The sequence below is a fragment of the Anomaloglossus baeobatrachus genome, chromosome 5 (genome assembly GCF_048569485.1).
Source record: "Anomaloglossus baeobatrachus isolate aAnoBae1 chromosome 5, aAnoBae1.hap1, whole genome shotgun sequence".
Taxonomy (NCBI): Eukaryota; Metazoa; Chordata; class Amphibia; order Anura; family Aromobatidae; genus Anomaloglossus; species Anomaloglossus baeobatrachus.
This window is the reverse complement of record NC_134357.1, coordinates 76,870,347-76,890,805: the sequence shown is the minus strand read 5'-3', so window position 1 is coordinate 76,890,805 and position 20,459 is coordinate 76,870,347. Positions and strand designations below refer to the sequence as shown.

Here is a 20,459-nt window from a genome sequence, read left to right as displayed (position 1 = left end):
ATTCATATATTATATATATATATATATATATATATATATATATATAGCAAGACAGAGCGAGAGTCAGAGTGCGGGAGAGCGAATATGTTTTAAGGCATTTTTATTTCTGCAATTCAAAAGTTTACATACATTTCATCAGTATTTGGCACCATTGCCCTTACACTGTATGACTTTGGTGAAACATTTTGGATATCCTTCCACAAGCTTCTCGCAATAGTTGGTAGGGTTGAGATCAGGGTTTTGTGATGGCCACTCCAAAATATTGACTTTGTTATCCTTAAGCCACTTTGTAACCAGTTTGGCAATATGCTTTGGGTCATTGTCCATTTGGAAGACCCATTTACAATCAAGCTTTAAGTTCCTGGCTGATGTCTTGAGATGTTGCTTCAGTATTGCCACAACTGTCATCTCTCATGATGTCATCTATTTTGTGAAGTGCACCAGTCCCTCTGGCAGCAAATCAATCCCACAACATGATGCTGACACCCCCGTGTTTCACAGTTGGGATGGAGTTCTTAGGTTTCAAAGCTTCTCTCTTTTTGCTCAAAACGTAACAATGGTTATTATGGTCAAACAGTTCAATTTTAGTTTTGTCAGACCGCAGGACATATCTTCAAAAATTAAGGTCTTTGTTCCTGTGTGCATTTGCAAACATTAATCTGGCTTTTTTATGTTTCTTTTGAATTAATGGCTTCTTCCAGGCAGAGTGGCCTTTCAGCCCATGTTGCTACAGTACTTGTTTCATTGTAGAGTATGACACAATCTTACCAGCTTCCACCAGCATCTTCACAAGGTCTTTTGCTTTTGTTCTTGGGTTAATATGCACATGTCTGACCAAAGCACGTTCATCTCTGGTACACAGAATCCTTCTCCTTCCTGAGCGGTATGATGGTTGGACATTCCCATCTTGTTTGTACTTGCGTATAATTGTTTGTACAAATGAACAAGTCACCTTCAGGTATCTGGAAATTGCACCCAAGGATGAATCAAACTTGTGCAAGTCCATAATTCTCTCGATGAGATCTTGGCTGAATTATTTTGACTTTTCTATGATGCTACACAAAGTGTGTTTCAGGTGTGCATTAATATACATCCACAGGTGTGTCTCCAATTAACTCAGATGTTGCTAATAAACCTATCGGAAGCTTCCAAAGACATGACATCATATGGGCTGTCCCATATTGTTTAAACGCATAGTACTCTTAAGGGCCATTTACACGCTGCGACATCACTAACGATATATCGTCGGGGTCATGGTGTTTGTGACGCACATCCGGGGTCGTTCGCGACATCGCAGCGTCTGACACCTATGTGCGACTTTAAACGATCGCAAAGGTAAAAATTGGTGGTGTGTGAGGGGTCGTTCATTTACCAAAAATCGTTGTCTGTTCAGTAGCGAGGTTGGTCGTCGTTCCTGCGGCAGCACACATCGCTATGTGAGACACCACAGGAACGAGGAACCTCTCCTTATCTGCGACCGCCGGCAATGAGGAAGGAAGGAGGTGGGCAGGATGTTCGGCCCGCTCATCTCCGCCCCTTCCGCTTCTATTGAGCGGGCGCTTAGTGACGTCGCAATGACGCCAAACGAACCGCCCCCTTAGAAAGGAGGCGGTTCGCCGGTCACAGCAACGTCGCTAGGCAGGTAAGTATGTGTGACTGTTCCTAGCGATGATGTGCCCGTGACGCACAAACGACGGGGGCGGGTACGCTCGCTAGTGAGATCGCAGCGTGTAAAGTACCCTTTAGTGTATGTAAACTTTTGACTTTGGATAAAGTAATAAAAATGCTTTAAAACATTCTCTCTCTCTCATTATTCTGGCATTTGGCAAATATACATAATTTTGGTTCCTAATTGACCTAAAACGAGAAAGGATTATTCTGATTTCATGAGAGATAGTGAGAAAAACATGCAGACGTGTCTTGTATGCAAACGTCTGGTTTCAACTGTAATACCTTTCATTGTAGGCCAGTCTGTAATTATAATGAAATAATTCCTTAAAAAGGTGATTGCTACAGAAAGGAAATATATTTTAAAGGGAACCTGTCATCTAATTCACGCTACCCAAGTCACGGGCAACAAGAATCAGGCTCTGGCTGTGTTATTCCAGCACTGCGGCGTTTCACACAAATATACTTTAAAAAAGCCCACTGGCTTTTTCCAGCCCCGCGCCTCCTAGACTAATAGGTCTCGACCTATGAATCTTTAAGGAAAGCAGAAGCTGCCGAGGCTCTGACGCAGTTATCATCAAGATGGGTACTCCTCACCCAGCTTTTCAAAGTATGTTTTTCAGTAAAATATACAGGATTGCAATAAAGCAGCCGGCATCTGCTTCATGCCACCTATGGTATAAGCAGTAGGATTTAGCTGACAGGCTCCCTTTAAAGAGAATCTGTCAGCAGGTTTTTGCTACCTCAGCTGACTGCAACATAATGTAGGCAAGGAGATTCTGAATCCAACAGTATATCACTTAAAGGGAACCTGTCACCAGATTTGGCGACTATAAACTGTGGCCCCCACCAGTGGGCCCTTTTATACAGCATTATATACAGGAATGCTGTATATAAGAGCCCAAACTGCTGTGTAGATTGTAAAAAACAGAAGAAGGACGGAGATCATAGGAGAAGGGAGATGCTGATGCCCATTGGACCGGACCGCCCCTTAGGAGAGTATTATAAAGTGTTTTTTACGTTATACACAGCGGCCTGGGCTCTTACATATAGCATTATGGAATGCTGTATATAAGAGCCCACATTACATATATATCTACACATACACACACACACACACACACACACACACACACACACACACACGTGTCCTCCAGTTTTCTTTCCGTGCTAAAATAGGAATAATTCTGCATTAAAAAGCTCCCATTGAAAGCAATCATCTACTGTATCTGAGTAAGGTGGGTTTTGCACACTACGACATCGCAGATGTGATGTCGGTGGGGTCATGTCAAAAGTGACGCACATCCTGCTTCGCTCTCGATATCGTAGTGTGTAAATCCTAGATGATACGATTAACTAGCGCAAAAGCGTCGTGATCGTATCATCGGTGTAGCGTTGGCGAATTCCATAATTACGCCGACGCGATGGTCGGATTGTTGTTCCTCGTTCCTGCGGCAGCACACATCGCTGTGTGTGAAGTCGCAGGAGCGAGGAACATTTCCTACCTGCGTCACCGCGGCTCCCGTCGGCTATGCGTAAGGAAGGAGGTGGGCGGGATGTTTACATCCCGCTCATCTCTGCCCCTCTACTCCTATTGGCCGCCTGCCGTGTGACGTCACAGTGACGCCGCACGACCCGCCCCCTTAATAAGGAGGCGGTACGCTGGCCAGAGCGAAGTCGCACGGCAGGTGAGTGCATGTGAAGCAGCCGTAGCGATAATATTCGCTACGGCAGCTATCACAATGATATCGCAGCTGCGACGGGGGCGGGGACTATCGCGCTCGGCATCGCAGCATCGGCTTGCGATGTCGCAGCGTGCAAAGTACCCCTAAGGCATGAATGTGCTGGAATAGATTACGGGTCTTAAAAGGGGGAACCTCATTCCCCATCACTTCAATAGGAGAATGATTTCAATATGTTTTCTAATCCAGACAGCCCCTACCTACCCATTTAAATGACATATTTTGGACATATGACTTCCTGACCACGGGCTCTCATGAATTATGGTAACCAATTTGTGAGCCAAGTATCTTTTTTTTTTTTTTTAAAACCTAGTTTCAATAGCAGTACTGCAGTTCCAAATTCCTATACTGCTCAAAAAAAATAAAGGGAACACCAAATACAAAATCCTTGTTTAAGTGTTCTCTTTATTTTTTTGAGCAGTATATATTAAGTGTTTCCATGTTCTAGCATTTCAGAGTGCTGCTGTATTTTTTTAAATTATATTGATATTAGACTAGGGTCCTAACAAAGAGATACGCCTTGTCGCTGGCTGTTGGGCTCCCACGAATTGGCCATTTCATATTTGTACCTATTAAGAGGAGCCTGTGATACTGTACCGAGACAGAAAAGTAGACAAGAGGACTTACCTAGGAGTGATGGGAGAGGCTGCATTTCGGTTGGTGTAGTTCACAAGTGCATTAAAAGACTGGTTAACCCACTGCCAAAACACAACTGCAGGAACCGTCCTGTACAACAAGAAAGGCATAAAGTACATACAACTACAGTAATAGTAATTAATGAATAGAAGAAAATATTATACAAGGTGAATATAAACTTACATTGGATGTGGACATAGCATATTATTAAAGTCTGCATTATGTAAATACAATTCATACTAATCAATTCATAGATTGTAAGCTTGTGAGGCGAGAGCTCACCTCTCTTTATATCTGCTGAATTATGTGTCTTATTTGTCTGTACAAGTGAAATGGAAAGTGCAGTAGAATATTAAGGCGCTATAGAAATAAAATTATTTTCCTATTGTGTTTCTAAAAAAACAAAAAAGACAAACAACGACAAACAACAACAACAACAACCACCGCCGCCACATTTAGTTGTATATAGCTGGGTTCATAGGCTGTCTTCATCTGACAGAGGAGCTATTATTGTATGGAAAATACTGCATAATGTTACAGCGAATTGTCATGGTATGGGGTGTAGCTAGACCGTGTGCTCATGGTGTGACCAAAACCTCAGCCACATGGGGTGGTCAATAGCGGCGCAGGTACGCAAATAATTTAAAATATTAACATCAAAACTGTGTGGAAATTGGTCCCTACATCCAGGCGTTCTTGCAGCCACATGCGGCAGACATGTTATTGATCAGTGCCGGTCTGAATGAATTAATAGAGGAGGGCCCATAGAAAATGAATGGAGCAGTGTTCCAGAAGTCAGACCTCTACTGATCAATAAGCTAACGCTTATCCCTACCAATGAGGACTATGGGGATAGCAGGAAAAACGGAGCTCCTCAAACTAGGGGGCCCTCTGCTATCCCTATTCCCAGAGATACGCTTAATGGTGGGGATGTCCTGCCAGAGTCTCCTTTCTGGCCCTTCTCCTGACCAGTCCTGATCTCATAACAACTCCTCCTCCACCGAGGGGATGTAAATTAACCCATAGAATTAGACAGGGGAAACCAAAACTCTGTCACACAGCACGCACACATAGAGGTATAAAACAAGAAGATTAGGAGGAAAACAAGAGCAGGGTGGAAACAATAAGATAACAGGTAACTCAACAACAACACCAAGCACAAAGCAACTCTTTCTTCAAGTCTCAGACCAACACAGCATAAAAACAAAATTTCCTCTGGCCTAAAAATGAGATGAGAAGAAGTGATTGGCTTCGTTACAACCTGTGATCAAAGATGCCTAACGAGCAGGTTAGCAGTGGTTAACTTTTGCTAGCCTGCCTATGAATGAGCAGACAGGTCAGCGCCTGGGTCTGCCTGTGTGTATTAGAAACACCAGAGAATCCATCAGACAGAGTGTCTGATTCTGCAATGTGAACAGAGCCTGACGCCGCCATGACAGTTGGTGAGTTTTGTGCAAAACTCCGTGTGACAATCCCATGGACAAGCAACACCTTAACAACCCCTTTAAATATAATTCAAAACTGTAAAACGTAGACTAAATCTTGTATATTAAAGTGGTATTCAAGGCTCTGGCTTTTAACACTGTAGATCCCAATAATATTCAAACGTCGCCGACATGATGTGAACGCGGTCCACAATAGTTCGGATTTAGTTGTGAAATAAAGTGTTAATTTTTTGGCAGATTTAATTTTAGATATTACAAATTTTAATGCAAACTAAAATCTCTTGATTTTTGTGAACGGAGAACATCTGCAACTGTTCCACAGCATGTAAGCGACAACATGGACACTTAGCGAATTGTAAAAAGCCGCCATGCAAGTACTAGTTCGATTTTTTTTATTTTTGCACATTTGCACTAGTAAAATTAGAATAAAATTCTACAGCAATCAGACCACTGCTTTATTTTGCCATCAAGGGTTTGCTGCGTATATAAACAGCAAGACCGCCATGCCGAAACACATCCAAATTGACCTGGCGCTCGCAGGTGAGGTCTCGTTCTCCATTTTTTTCAGAATATTTGGTGCAAGTTGTATACAGCTCTTTACGCAAAAGCACTAATGATCTGCGAGTTTCGAAATATTCGTATTGTAACTAGTACTGTTTACGGTAATACTCGCGTATTCGTTCCGAATAGCGTGTGCAATGCAAGTCAATGGGGAATACTGGCAATGTAACAAGTAACCTGAATGCCGTACTATTTGCTACTTGCACGAATAGTGTGGATACTTGTTACGTTGTGAGTATTCCCCATTGACTTGCATTGCACACGCTAGTCGGAACGAATACGTGAGCATTAGACAGGACTCGTTAAGAGTATCGCGAATCCGAGTATTTCAAAACTCGCTCATCATTAAAAGGCTCTTAACAATTACATATTTTCACAGGCTGCCTCATAAAAATGTAAGACAATTACGGTAAATTAGGGCCATACGCTGCAGTAATATACTGAAATTTTCACGATGGCCAAATTTATGTCAAGAAATCATCCAATTGTTTTATACTGTGGGTGGAGGAAGGTCGCAAAACACCAAGATCATAGAATTTCTGTGAAGATGTCACCGAAAGCATACTCTACCAGCCATGACAGATGTGGTCAGGTCACCATATGCAGCAAGTGCAGCACTGAGGACCAAGTGCGATCAAGGACAAACCTGCCCGTGCTTTATCAGCTCTATTTGTGTTTGCCTGGTTTTTTTTCCCCAACTGTACAAATATTTTTGAACTATTCTTGTGTAAAGTACTGGGACTAAAATTTGCTTTTATTCATCAAATCAGTTAAAACAATGCACAAATACGCAGAATGAAATACTACACTGCAGCTTCTGTATTTTAAAAAAAAATATTTTAAAAAGAAAAAAAATCTGCAGCATGTCAATTATTGGTCCGGATTTGCAGCATTTTTGTCACCCATTGACTTCAAAATTTGTAAAACGCTTCAAATCCGCAGGTATGTTCACACAATGAGTTTTTGGTGTGGTTTTGTGCGTTTTTTGCAGCGCTTTTTAACACAAAAAAACCCACATGGGTAAAACAGGATGGGATGTCATCAGGTGATGTAAAATTAAACAGAAGAACGGTTGAAACAGGAAATGACATCAAGAAAGCTTTTTTTTTTTTTTGCTTTGACAGTCTTTTCCTTGTTGCATGCAAAAAAAAAATAAAAAAAAAAAAATGCACCCCCAAAAATACTGCAACAACATAAAAAAAAAGCAACAAAACCACATGTATTTTTTTGTGCGTTTTTGTGCAGCCGGGATGGTATCGCTCCCTACAGGCGGAGAGGGGCCCGGGTGGATGATGAGGGATTTAACAGCCTTTGGCGCCTAAGCACTGGGTGGCGGCGCCGGTAAGGACAAGTCAACACAGTCTCTGCGGGTTCAGAGTGTAGTTTATTCACAATTTCAGCTGCCAGCCCGGTCACACTGGACACTACCGTGATGCACTCAGGTCAATCCTGAATCCGCAGGAGGTACTGGTCTGGTAGTCTGCGGGCCCTTCCTCACTGCGCTTTTTAAGTGTACTAGGTAGAGTACTGTTCCCTATGCCAGTAGCGAGGATCCTCTTGAGTCTGGCCGTGATCTCAGTCCCGGGAGTCCGATATGTCACTTGGCTCTGGAAACTTGGGTGGTCGACGAAGAATGGAACCTCTCCGTTTGGCAGAATCTGGTGATGCAACGTGGCATTACACCACCCTAGGATGCTGCACCCTGAACAACGCTGGTCCCGGGGGAACTGACATGGTATCCTCCTCACCGACCGTTAAACTCCTATGTTCCACGGGAGCAACCGGGAAAGACGTCTGCTCACTATCACTCCTGCTGGAAAAACTCTTCAAAATTGTAAACTGTGTGTGACTCCTAACTCCCCCTGGTGGCCGCTCCACCCCCTATCCAGGTCCTAAGCTAGTGGACTGGGGCCCCTGTTGTGATGGCATCCTCTAAATGCCACACTGTTGAAAACCCCTTTTATACCAGACCCTAGCCCAGTCCCCAGTGGGGAAGGGGCAACCCATGAGTGTATGTGGTTGTGGATGATGAAACCAGTACCGACCTCCTTTTGGATTCATGATCAGCACCACACCCTAAGTGGGGTGCAGTACTCTGTGGCGACCTGAGCCTCAGTGGCGCCACATATGCAGGGACGGTTAGGCAGGGATTACTAATATTCACCCGAACTGCTTGTGGTTCTTGGTGCATATTGCACCTGACATGTTCCCTTTAAGGACAGTATGAACCATAAGACCTTTCTGATATATTATTGACCAATTGTGAGCAATCTTTATGAAAATCTATAGAGAAACCAGAATATCAGCAGTATTTCCACTGACATAGTTAAAATATTACACAATTGCGTTAAAGTCAACCACATTAGTAACGGTCAGATCAGTACCAGACAGTACGGGCAATGATTAACTGATCCATAAGAAGGGAGCTGCGGCCAGACATCTGATAAACAGCTGGGTATACACCGAGGATTCACACAGCATAGCTTTATCCCGTAACCGACCCCATTAGGTCAACACATGTGACACATTGATTTACGGAATTAATTACGGTAGATAACACTGCAAGTAGGTTTACAAGTGCATCATTAGTATGCTCAGTTTTGGTGAACTAACAGAAATATTTTAAGCAAAGGCTTAATATTGGAATATCCTTTTGGCTGTATGCGCACAGTGCATTTTTGATGCATTCTTTTGGTGCAGTTGTCACAAATCTGCATGTCTAACTTTATGCCAGTAAAGTCAATGAGAATTCTGAAGTGCTGTGTGCATGTTGCTTATTTTTTTTCCTTGCAGATTTGCTGCAGAAAAATTGTAGCATGTCAATTCTTGGTGCGTTTTTGCCTATGTTTTTCAGGCCTTCCACTCATTGACTTCATTATGAAAAACGCATGACAAAAAGACAACAAAAAAGCATGCATTTTTTGGTTAGTTTTTCTGCCACAAAATACAGATTTGATGCAGAAAATTTCTGCACCAAACACTTAGGGGTACTTTGTACGCTGCGACATCGCTAACATCGGCTAGCGATGCCGAGCACGATAGTACCCGCCCCCGTCGCACATGCGATATCTTGTGATAGCTGCCGTAGCGAACATTATCGCTACGGCAGCTTCACACGCACTTACCTGCCCTGCGACGTCGCTCTGGCCGGCGACCCGCATCCTTCCTAAGGGGGCAGGTCATGCGGCGTCACAGCAACGTCACACGGTAGGCGGCCAATAGAAGCGGAGGGGCGGAGATGAGCGTGACGTAAACATCCCGCCCACCTCCTTTCTTCCGCATAGCCGGTGGAGGCAGGTAAGGAGATGTTCCTTGCTCCTGCGGCTTCACACACAACGATCTGTGCTGCCGCAGGAACGAGGAACAACATCGTATCTCCAGTATGAAAATGACCGACGCTACACAGATCACCGTTTTTCGTTGCTTTTGCGATCTTTTATCGGCGCATCTAGGCTTTACACATTGCAACGTCGTTACCGGCGCCGGATGTGCGTCACTTTCAATTTGACCCCGACGATATCGCAGTAGCGATGTCGCAACGTGCAAAGTACCCCTAAGGGTTACTCTCACACTTGCGAGAGACTCGCGAGAGTCTCACATCAGTATCACCTGGCACGGCCGCACACTCCTGACAGGAGCGGGTCGGCTGCATGTATTTCTATGCAGCTGAGATGCTCCTGTCGGTGATGCGATGCGAGGCTCGCGCTACTCTCTCGCAAGTATGACTCCGGCCTTATACTAAGAATGTCCTTTGTTGCCTATAGCAACCAGTCAGAGCTCCTATTAATGACCTGTAGCAAAATATAGAGGCCAGAGCTATGATTGGTTGCTATAGGCTACCTGATAAATATCCAGGCTGTCAAAATAGCCAATATATTACCTTACACATCCAAACAGTAAGTAATCAGTTATTTTTGGGTGAATAACTAACACGCAGGGTTAAAATTTCCCCTCAAAACATAGTCTAGGATGCTCCCTGAGTCAAATGAGGTGGCTGTGCAAAATTTTGTGATTGTAAATGCGAAGGTACGGATTCCTTTAGCGGACATACACACATGCTCGCCTTTATATATTGGACTAGCTGTAGTACCCAGTGTTGCCCGGGATAGTAACTGTCTCTCTCACTCTCCCTCTCTGTGTCTCTGCGAGTGTGTGTGTGTATCAGTCTCGGCATCAGTCTCGGCATCAGTCTCGGCATCAGTCTCGGCATCAGTCTCGGCATCAGTCTCGGCATCAGTCTCGGCATCAGTCTCGGCATCAGTCTCGGCATCAGTCTCGGCATCAGTCTCGGCATCAGTCTCGGCATCAGTCTCGGCATCAGTCTCGGCATCAGTCTCGGCATCAGTCTCGGCATCAGTCTCGGCATCAGTCTCGGCATCAGTCTCGGCATCAGTCTCCGCATCAGTCTCCGCATCAGTCTCGGCATCAGTCTCCGCATCAGTCTCCGCATCAGTCTCCGCATCAGTCTCCGCATCAGTCTCCGCATCAGTCTCCGCATCAGTCTCTGCATCAGTCTCTGTCTTTAATATATACAGGTTTTGGTGAATAACTAAAAGGTACCGTCACACAACAGTTTCTGTGACGCAGTAGCGATCCCGTTAGCGATCTCGTTATGTGTGACACCTACCAGCGATCCGGCCCCTGCTGTGAGATTTCTAGTCGTTGCAGAATGGTCCAGGCCATTTTCTTCAAAAGGCGATGTTCTGCTGGGCAGGACACATCGCTGTGTTTGACGCTGTGTGACAGGGTCACAGTGACTACGGAGATCGTTATACAGGTCGCTACTGCAACCTGTATCGTTCCTGCATCGTTGGTAAGATCTGACTGTGTGACATCTCACCTGCGACCTATCAGCGACTTACCAGCGATCCCTATCAGGTCGCATCATTTTCGGGATCGCTGGTAAGTCGTTGTGTGTGACTGGGCCTTTAATCGCAGGGTTAAATTTTCCTCTCAAAACAGAGACTATGACATTCCCTGTCACATGAGGTATATGTGCAAAATGTCGTGATTGGAAATGCGACGGTGCGGATTCCTTTAGCGGACATACACAAATGCCTACACATACACTCAGCTTTATATATTAGATTACTTTTCAGTGCTGTGGGATTCTGTTATTGAAGACCTACAGTCAAAAGTCAGCAATTTTTTTTCTGAGGTCACACCAGACAGTTCCATAATTTTTTTTTATATACAACACAGTATAAACACAGCATTATATAAACAGTATAGTAAACAGCATATAAATAGCATGTCACAATAAAGTAAAGCAGAAAAGAGAAAACCCATCATGAAGAGGGGTAATTTATAGGAAATAGCCCAATAAAAAGCTTTAATGACGTGAGTGGTGAGTGTTCTCAGTAAGACTTATCACAGTTTTATTATAAGAAAAACACTTTTTTCCCAAACATAACCTCTTAGCTAAAGCTCAAGAGCGTATGCAGGATTTTATAAAAGACTAGCCGTAGTACCCGGTGTTGCCTAGGATAGTAACTGTCTCTGTGTGACCATCTGTCTCGCTGTCTCTGTGTGACCGTCTGTCTCGCTGTCTCTGTGTGACCATCTGTCTCGCTGTCTCTGTGTGACCATCTGTCTCGCTGTCTCTGTGTGACCATCTGTCTCGCTGTCTCTGTGTGACCATCTGTCTCGCTGTCTCTGTGTGACCGTCTGCCTGTCTATTTCCCCGTCTGCCTGTCTCTTTCCCCGTCTGCCTTTGACTGTCTCTCTCTGTCTCTTACTATGTCTGTCTGTCTGTCTCTATCCGTCTCCCCACCGACATCATATTACCTCACACATAAGCTTCTTATACTAACAATTTATTTTGCTCCTATTAGCAACCAATTAGAGCTCCTATTAATAACCTGTAGCTCGCAGCTCCATTGACTTTAATGGAGGCATGTTTTTTGGAGAGTAACTGTAAAGGCCGCTTTACACGTGACCGATATCGCCAGCGTGCGTACCCGCCCCCATCGGTTGTGCGACACGGGCAAATCGCTGCCCGTGTCACACAACAGCGCCCGGACCCGTCACACTACTTACCTGCCCTGCGACGTCGCTGTGACCGGCGTAACGCCTCCTTTCTAAGGGGGCGGTTCGTTCAGCGTCACAGTAACGTCACAGCAGCGTCACTGAACCGCCGCCCAATAGAAGCGGAGGGGCGGAGATGAGCAGGACGAACATCCCGCCCACCTCCTTCCTTCCGCATTGTGGCCGGGAGGCAGGTAAGGAGAGCTTCCTCGTTCCTGCGGTGTCACACGGAGCGATGTGTGCTGCTGTAGCAACGAGGAACAACTTCGTTACTGCTGGAGTAACGATATTGGAGAATGTCACCGATGAGCGATTTTGCACGTTTTTGCGACGATGCAAAATCGCTCATAGGTGTCACACGCAACGACATCGCTAAAGCGACCGGATGTGCGTCACAAATTCTGTGACCCCAACGAGATCGCTTGAGTGATGTCGTAGCGTGTAAAGCCCGCTTAAAGCGCGGGGTTAAATGTTCCCGTCAAAACATAGTCTATGACGCACCCTGAGTCTCATGGGGTGTCTGTGCAAAATTTTGTGATGTAAATGCGACAATGCGGATTCCTTTAGCGGACATACACACACACATACACATACATATACACACACACAAACACACACACACAGCTTTTTATATTAGATATACAAACATCTGCATATAAAGACACTTATATGCACATTCACATATATATGTATGCACAGTATATCAAAAGAGTGAGTACACCCCTCACATTATTGAAAATATTTTATTATAGCTTTTCAGCAGGCAAAAATGAAGATAGGACACTTTGATACAATGTGCAGTAGTCAGTGTACAGCTCGTATAACAGTGTAAATTTGGTGCCCTCTAAATAACTCAACACACAGCCATTAATGTCTAAACCGCTGGCAATAAAAGGGAGTACACCCTTAGGTGAAAATGGCAAAATTGTGCCCAATTAACCATTTTCCGTCTCCAGTTTCATGTGACTCATTAGTGTCACAAAGTCTCAGGTGTGAATGGGGGCAGGTGTGTTACATTCGGTGTTATCGCTGACACTCTCTCAAACTGGTCACTGAAAGCTCAACATGGCACCTCATGGCAAAGAATTTTCTGAAGATCTTTAAAAATAAGAATTGTTGCTCTGCATAAAGATGGCCTGGGCTATAAGAAGATTACCAATACCCTGAAACTGGGCTGCAGCACGGTGGCAAAGACCATACAGCGGTTTAACAAGACAGGTGCCACTCAGAACAGGCCTCACCATGGTCAACCAAAGAAGTTGAGTGCACATGGTCAGCGTCATATCCAGAGGTTGTCTATTCAAAATAGATGTATGAGTGCTGCCAGTATTTCTGCAGAGGTTAAAAGGGTGAGGGGTTAGCCAGTTGGTGCTCAGACCATACAATGCACACTGCATCAAATTAGACTGGATGGCTGTCCTCCCAGAAAGAGGATTAGTCTAAAGATGATGCACAAGAATGCAAACATTTTGCTGAAGACAAGCAGACTAAGGACATAGATTACTGGAACCATGTCCTGTGGTCTAATGAGACCAAGATGAGGAGTTCAAAGACAAATGTGTCTTGCCTACAGTCAAGCATGGTGGTGGGAGTGTCATGGTTTGGGGCTGCATGAGTGTTGTCGGCTGTGGGGAGCTACAGTTCATTGAGGGAACCATGAATGCCAACATGTACTGTGACATCCTGATGCAGAGCTTGATTCCCCTGGAAGGTGGAGGAATGGAAAGTCTCTAACATCTAACAGCTCCGTGATGTCGTCATGGAGAAGGGGAACAGGATCCAGCAGTTCCTGTAAACCTCTATGGATCTCCATGAAGAGAGTTAAGGCTATGCTTGAAAATAATGGTGGCCACACAACATATTAACATATTGACACTTTGAGCAGAATTTGGCCATTGTCACTTAGGGGTGTACTCCCCTTTGTTGCCAATGGTTTAGACATTAATGACTGTGTATGGAGTTATTTAACAGGCACAACAAATTTACACTGTTATACAAGCTGTACACTGAAAGTCATATCTTAGGTGTTGAACCATGAAAAGATGTAATAAAATATTTCCATAAATGTGAGGGGTGTACTCACTTTGTGATATGGTGTGTGTGTAATATATATTATATATCACACACACACACACACACACACTGGGGCATATTTATCAATTCTCCTGAGTGCTTAGACGGTGCAAAATTAGACTATACAGTTTTAGGGTATGTGCACACAACATCTTTTACAGGCAGATTCCACCTGATAAAGCTTTAAAGAGGACCAACCACCAGGATTTTCATATATAAACTAAAGCCAGTGCTATACTGGCACTATCATGCTGATTCTATACATACCTTCAGTTGTGAGATCGGATGTATAATTTCTGAAATACAGGCAATTATTGTTTGTGAAATACACTGTTATTTGATTGATAGGTGCTGCTTGCAGAATATCTAATAGGTGGGTCGGCTTTTGCTAGTTATTCCTGCCCCCGTCTGCTGCCTGTCCTTCCTCCCCCTGTCTGTTATTACAGGGGGAAGAAAGAGGAAGGACAGGCAGGCAGACAAAGGCAGGAATAACTAGCAAAACGAGACCCACCTATTAGATATTCTGTAGCTGCTATCAATCAAATAACAGTGCAATTCACAAACTTTACTTACCTGTATTTCAGAAACTATACATCCGATCTCACAACTAAAGGCATGTTTAGATTCAGCATGATAGCACCAGTATAGCACTGGCTGTAGTTCCTATATGAAGATCCTGGTGGATGGTCCTCAATTTTTTTTTAACACTGCAAACAGAATGAACAAATGCACAGCAATGTCATGACTTGCTTTGCATATATTCTGCCTTGTATAACGTCTTAACTGCTTCAGGCTTCGAAATTCTTGCAGTGGCTGAAAAAAGGGATGGGTCCATTCTTCTGGCGGTTTCAGCTTGGAAGCCGATACTATATGTTAGGCTCCTTTCACATTGCGTTTTACCTTCCACTCTCAGGTCCCGTGGACTATGTTCGGGTGTCCGTCGTATAAACGTATATATGCAAAAAATGGCACAAAATAGAGCACACGCTAACTCAGTGCGCTCCATAACAGTGAATGGCCCTGTCGGGCGCATGCGTCCGGAAGACGCTTTGCAGAGTGGAGGAGGGGCGGTTCGGACGGATGCGCCGACGGGGACCTGTGAGCGGAAGGTAAAATGCAATGTGAAAGGAGCCTTATTGTTTCTGCATATTTTAGACATGTAGTTGTATGTACTTTGACAATCGTGTGATCTATTAAAGAAAGGTTGCAGTTTGTCAGGAGGATGTAGCCTAAATTTACTTGGAAAACTGTCATAATTTTTTGTAAACTATTAGGACCAAATTAAGTCTACTAATATATGTATATGGAGTTGTAGGAAATAGGAAAGTTGCTTTCTTCTAGAAATAGAGGCCCTCTTGTTCATGGGCTGTGTCTTACTGAAGCGTAGCCTGCTCACTTGAATGAGGGTTAGAGAAGCCATGCTTGTTGTGCAAGTCATACATACTGTTTACTGCCATGTACAAATTATGATTTTGTGTTTCCAGAAAGCTAATGTTATAGGCCTCCACAATATTCATGTTACATAGCTGGTAGTAAAAGGTGGAACTGTAAAAGAGGACCTCGTGGGCAGGGTCTGCTCTCCTCTCGTACCAGTCTGTGCCTTGTATGCCTCACAATTATTGTACAGTGGAACCTTGGATTAAGAGTAACTTGGTTTAAGAGCACACTCCAGGAACCAATTATGTTCGTAATCCAAGGTTCCACTGTACTTGTCTATTTATGCCATTTTTCACATGTACAGCATGGAATAAATGGTGCTATGATAATTAATAAAACAAAATAATAATAATAATAATAATAATAATAGTGAATTCAGGAGATGACTGTACCTGTAAAACTGTAGCATGCACCCGGTGATCGCCATCCCTCCTGGAACCTGGAAAGACATCCTTCCGATTAGGTTCATCTTGTCACCAGTGTCCGGGTGGAAGGCAGAGTCATACAGCTTCTTGGCGTAATGGAGTTGTTCTACGCTGGTGCCGGGTGGAGTGACACCTGCTCTGAACACAGAATACACAGTCTAATCTGGTCTAAAGATGGTAATAATTTATGAATATAAATAATGAGTAAATTAGGTGCTGCTGCAACATTTTACAACGCTTAGGAATTATAAGCAGCAATACAAAAAGTAAAAACAAAGCACTGAAATCTAATTTTATACAGTATATATATATATATAAATAAATCACATAGTAGAAGGCAGAGACCTACAGACATTGGGGCCCCTATGGAGAAATTGCCTTTTTCTCCAGGTTTGTTGCCACAAAGTGATATACTGTAAGTATATGACACTTTGGCTGTGCTCGCACACATACATTGGACAAGTGCTAACCGATGTTTTATCACATCGCACTCGGTCCATTGTTAGAGTATGGGGCAGTGCCGATGAGTGTACTTTTTTCCAGCATTCTGTGATTGGCAGCTTATATTGGATCACTAGCACCTATTCAAGTCTATGGGTGCATGTAAAACATCGGACTGTACTTTGATGTCATGTGATTTACATGGACACATACAATGGAGAAGGTGGAGAAATTAAGTTCCCTGTCTTCCCGGCATTGTGATACGATTCTCCTATGCAAGAGAATTGGATGACAGTAAATTGACACTTGACAAACTCAGATCAGAGTTTGAGCTGACTGTCATTCCCATAATCTATGGATTCTCTTTGAAGAGAGAATCATCGATCATGTGAGCGCAGCCTTACTTGTAATATACAAGATTGAGAGTATTGGCATACTTGTTGAGAACACATGCTATACGAAACCATTGGCCACGAAGGTTAAGAGTGAACCAGAACGAAAATTGCTCATTGCTTAAAGATGAGGACCCATGATATGAAGCTACAAGAGTTCCTTTAGTAAAATGGAAACAATTGTATGACATTGAAAATGCTTCTGTCTCAGCAAACTGGATTAAACTGAAGCTTTTTGGGCCAAATGTAAAATCACACACAGGGCTCACAACTACCAACTATGATCCAGGGGCCCAATGGAACTGTAACCCCAGGACCCACTGTAGTTACATCCATAAGAGACAATGATAAACAGCACAGAAGGAATGGGAGGAGTACCGTAAATTTGCTAGGTGGAATTTACATAGAGGCCACTGCCATTGGGACAAGCCTAGGGCTTCTAATTGCAGACAATTATTAAAGATACAGGAGATATTTTTAATGTGAAAAATACCAGAATTTTCGAACAATTTGAGGCAAATTAGTTGACTTCAACTAAGTGTGAATATGTTGTCAATGAGGAGATGGTGGTAAAGGCCCCGTCACACTAAGCAACATCGCTAGCAACATCGCTGCTAACGAACAACTTTTGTGACGTTGCTAGCGATGTTGCTGTGTGTGACATCCAGCAACAACCTGGCCCCTGCTGTGAGGTCGTTGGTTGTTGCTGAATGTCTTGGGCCATTTTTTAGTTGTTGCTGTCCCGCTGTGAAGCACAGATCGCTGTGTGTGACAGCGAGACAGCAACAACTAAATGTGCAGGCAGCAGGAGCCGGCTTCTGCGGAGGCTGGTAACCACAGTAAACATCGGGTAACCAAGAAGCCCTGTCCTTGGTTACCCGATATTTACCTTTGTTACCAGCCTCCGCCGCTCTCACTGTCAGTGCCGGCTCCTGCTCTGTGCACATGTAGCTGCAGGACACATCGGGTTAATTAACCCGATGTGTGCTGTAGCTAGGAGAGCAGGGAGCCAGCGCTAAGCATTGTGCGCTGCTCCCTGCTCTGTGCACATGTAGCTGCAGGACACATCGGGTTAATTAACCCGATGTGTGCTGTAACTAGGAGAGCAGGGAGCCAGCGCTCAGTGTGCGCTGCTCCCTGTTCTCTGCACGTGTAGCTCCGTGCGCTGGTAACCAAGGTAAATATCGGGTTGGTTACCCGATATTTACCTTAGTTACCAAGCGCAGCATCTTCCACGCGGCACTGGGGGCTGGTCACTGGTTGCTGGTGAGCTCACCAGCAACTCGTGTAGCGACGCTCCAGCGATCCCTGCCAGGTCAGGTTGCTGGTGGGATCGCTGGAGCGTCGCAGTGTGACATCTCACCAGCAACCTCCTAGCAACTTACCAGCGATCCCTATCGTTGTTGGGATCGCTGGTAAGTTGCTTAGTGTGACTGGACCTTAAGGCACGGTCATACAGTGATAGGCATCATTCATTATCTTCAGAAGATAGGATTCTTTTTTCCTCGCTGGCGTAGCTCAAATGACTATTTAATATCTGCCCACCTAGAGGATCACATAGTCAGGTATGGCTGACAATGTAATATTTATGGGGGTTCTTTACTCTCCATCGACAGATTATGTTGGGGTAGAGAAGGAGCTGGCTATTGGATTCTTAACGGACTATCCTTTTGCTTTCTGGGGAGATAAAATACTTCTAGATATCTAGAAATTTTTCCTCTCTCCCCACTGAAAACACATGAACCCTCAGCTCAGCTAAGTTGGGAGAGACAGCTGTCTTCCAAATGAACATGTATGGGTACCTTTAAGAGGAAGGGATTTTTAGAATGAGCACTAGAGGGATTCAGGCCTAACGGACTTTGTCACTGTTTTGCATTTTTTTTTAGTTATTAATATGGGCATACAGGTGGCATAGAGCCAAACCTGTATGCCTCCTGGATGAGAGGTCGTATGGCAAAAATCCTCTTTTATATCATCTATCTTCCGGGCTATGGGGCGTGCATTGTCCGGAAGATAAACTTGCCTCTGGTCTTCATTTTACAGGATTCCTCCTCCCTTTTTCTTCCCTGGTGTCCCTGTGACATCAGGTGCGCAGGTCGGAAATCTCGTGCCAGCGCATTATGCCTGCCATGCCTTCCTGCACTGTTCCACTCTTCCGTGGGCACAGGCTTTAATTTTGATGTGTGCAGGAGCCAGGGAGTCACTGCTGCTTCACCTTGCAGGGGAGCGATGGCAGGCAGGCACGAGATTTCCAGCCGCGCTCCTGACATCACAGGGACTATGAAGAGAAGAGGAGGGAGAACCCTGTATAATGAAGACTGGAGGCCGGCTTATCTTCCTGGCAGCTCACGCCCCATAGCCTGGAAGATAGAAGATATAAAAGAGGATTTTTGACGAATGGCCCATCATCCAGGAGGCATACAGGTATGCTAGTTTCACCTTTATGCTACCTGTATGCCCATATTAACTAAAAAAAAAACCCACAAAAGGGTGACATATTCCCTTTAATACCACTAATCAAGCCATCATTAATAGCACTAAGGAACATTACATTAGGAGAGGTCTCCCCCATATCTAATGGAAGACTAATGGACAATCCAGTAGAGATGGCTACCACGTCTTAGTACATTAACATCTTCTCCAGTACATAACTGGTTATTTTAATAAATATTATATATGTTGCACGTAGCCTAAGAGTAAAACTGGCCTCATTGACCAGAGCAACCAATCACAGCTCAGCTTTCATTGAATTTATGTTGAAAAATGACAGCCGCGCTGTGATTTGTTGCTATGGGCAACAGTGCCAGTTTTACTCTAACACAGTTGTTAAAATGAGGCCTAATATGCTGTTACCCATAGCAACCAACCAGACGACAAGTGGTTACTATTTCGCTCTAATATACTAATACAGTTTATCTAGTTTCTCGGTTAATATTGTTCTGCTTGATAAAAGGGGTTTGTTACAGGGTTTTAATTAGCTGAAAAGTGAATTTCTAAGTGACAGAACCTCTTTAATGGATTTCACAGAAAAAAAAAAAAGCTAATCATTAAAATCTGACAGGTTTATTGATCTATCCCAGCACTAGAGATGTTTTGATACCCAGCTGTCCTTGTGTTGCCTAGCAACCCTCTACCTGCGTTTCATTAACTCCAAAAAGTCAGGAACAAAATTCATTTCATACCACTCGCTCCCACACGCTTTCCGTGTACAAGGCGTTTCTCCTTTGTTTTCAAGCAATTTGAAAAAAAGTGCTTTCAAAATGTCACATGCACAGTATTATATACAGTATATCTGTACAAAATAACGCGTGTTACACTGTAACCCTTCTCCAGCCGGAGTCATCAACGCTCCTCAGTTCTCTTATTGCAGCGATGCATTTTAGAAGTGAATATTTTATTATTGTGCAGTCTACTTACATTTTTACCCCATATAAACACCACATTTAAAATTTGTCTTTCCCAATGGTAGTCAATTTTAAAAGCGGTTTGTTTTTTTTCTTATGTAAAATGGACAGAAATAGTCAAATATGAAATTTCCTGTTTCCTTTTAAATCTAAAATATTTTTTTACGCTATGACAAGTATCCCAGAAGTGAATCCATAAACTCTCAAG

General features: G+C 43.9%; 1 protein-coding gene across 1 annotated transcript in view; it reads right to left on the bottom strand.

Moving 5' to 3' along the window:
* Positions 1–20,459, bottom strand: part of SFXN2 (sideroflexin 2) — an 80,450-nt gene that overhangs the window by 43,482 nt on the left and 16,509 nt on the right. The window contains 2 exon segments of the mRNA XM_075352317.1: positions 4,038–4,136; positions 15,982–16,152. Of these exon segments, the coding sequence (XP_075208432.1) occupies positions 4,038–4,136; positions 15,982–16,152 (270 nt within the window).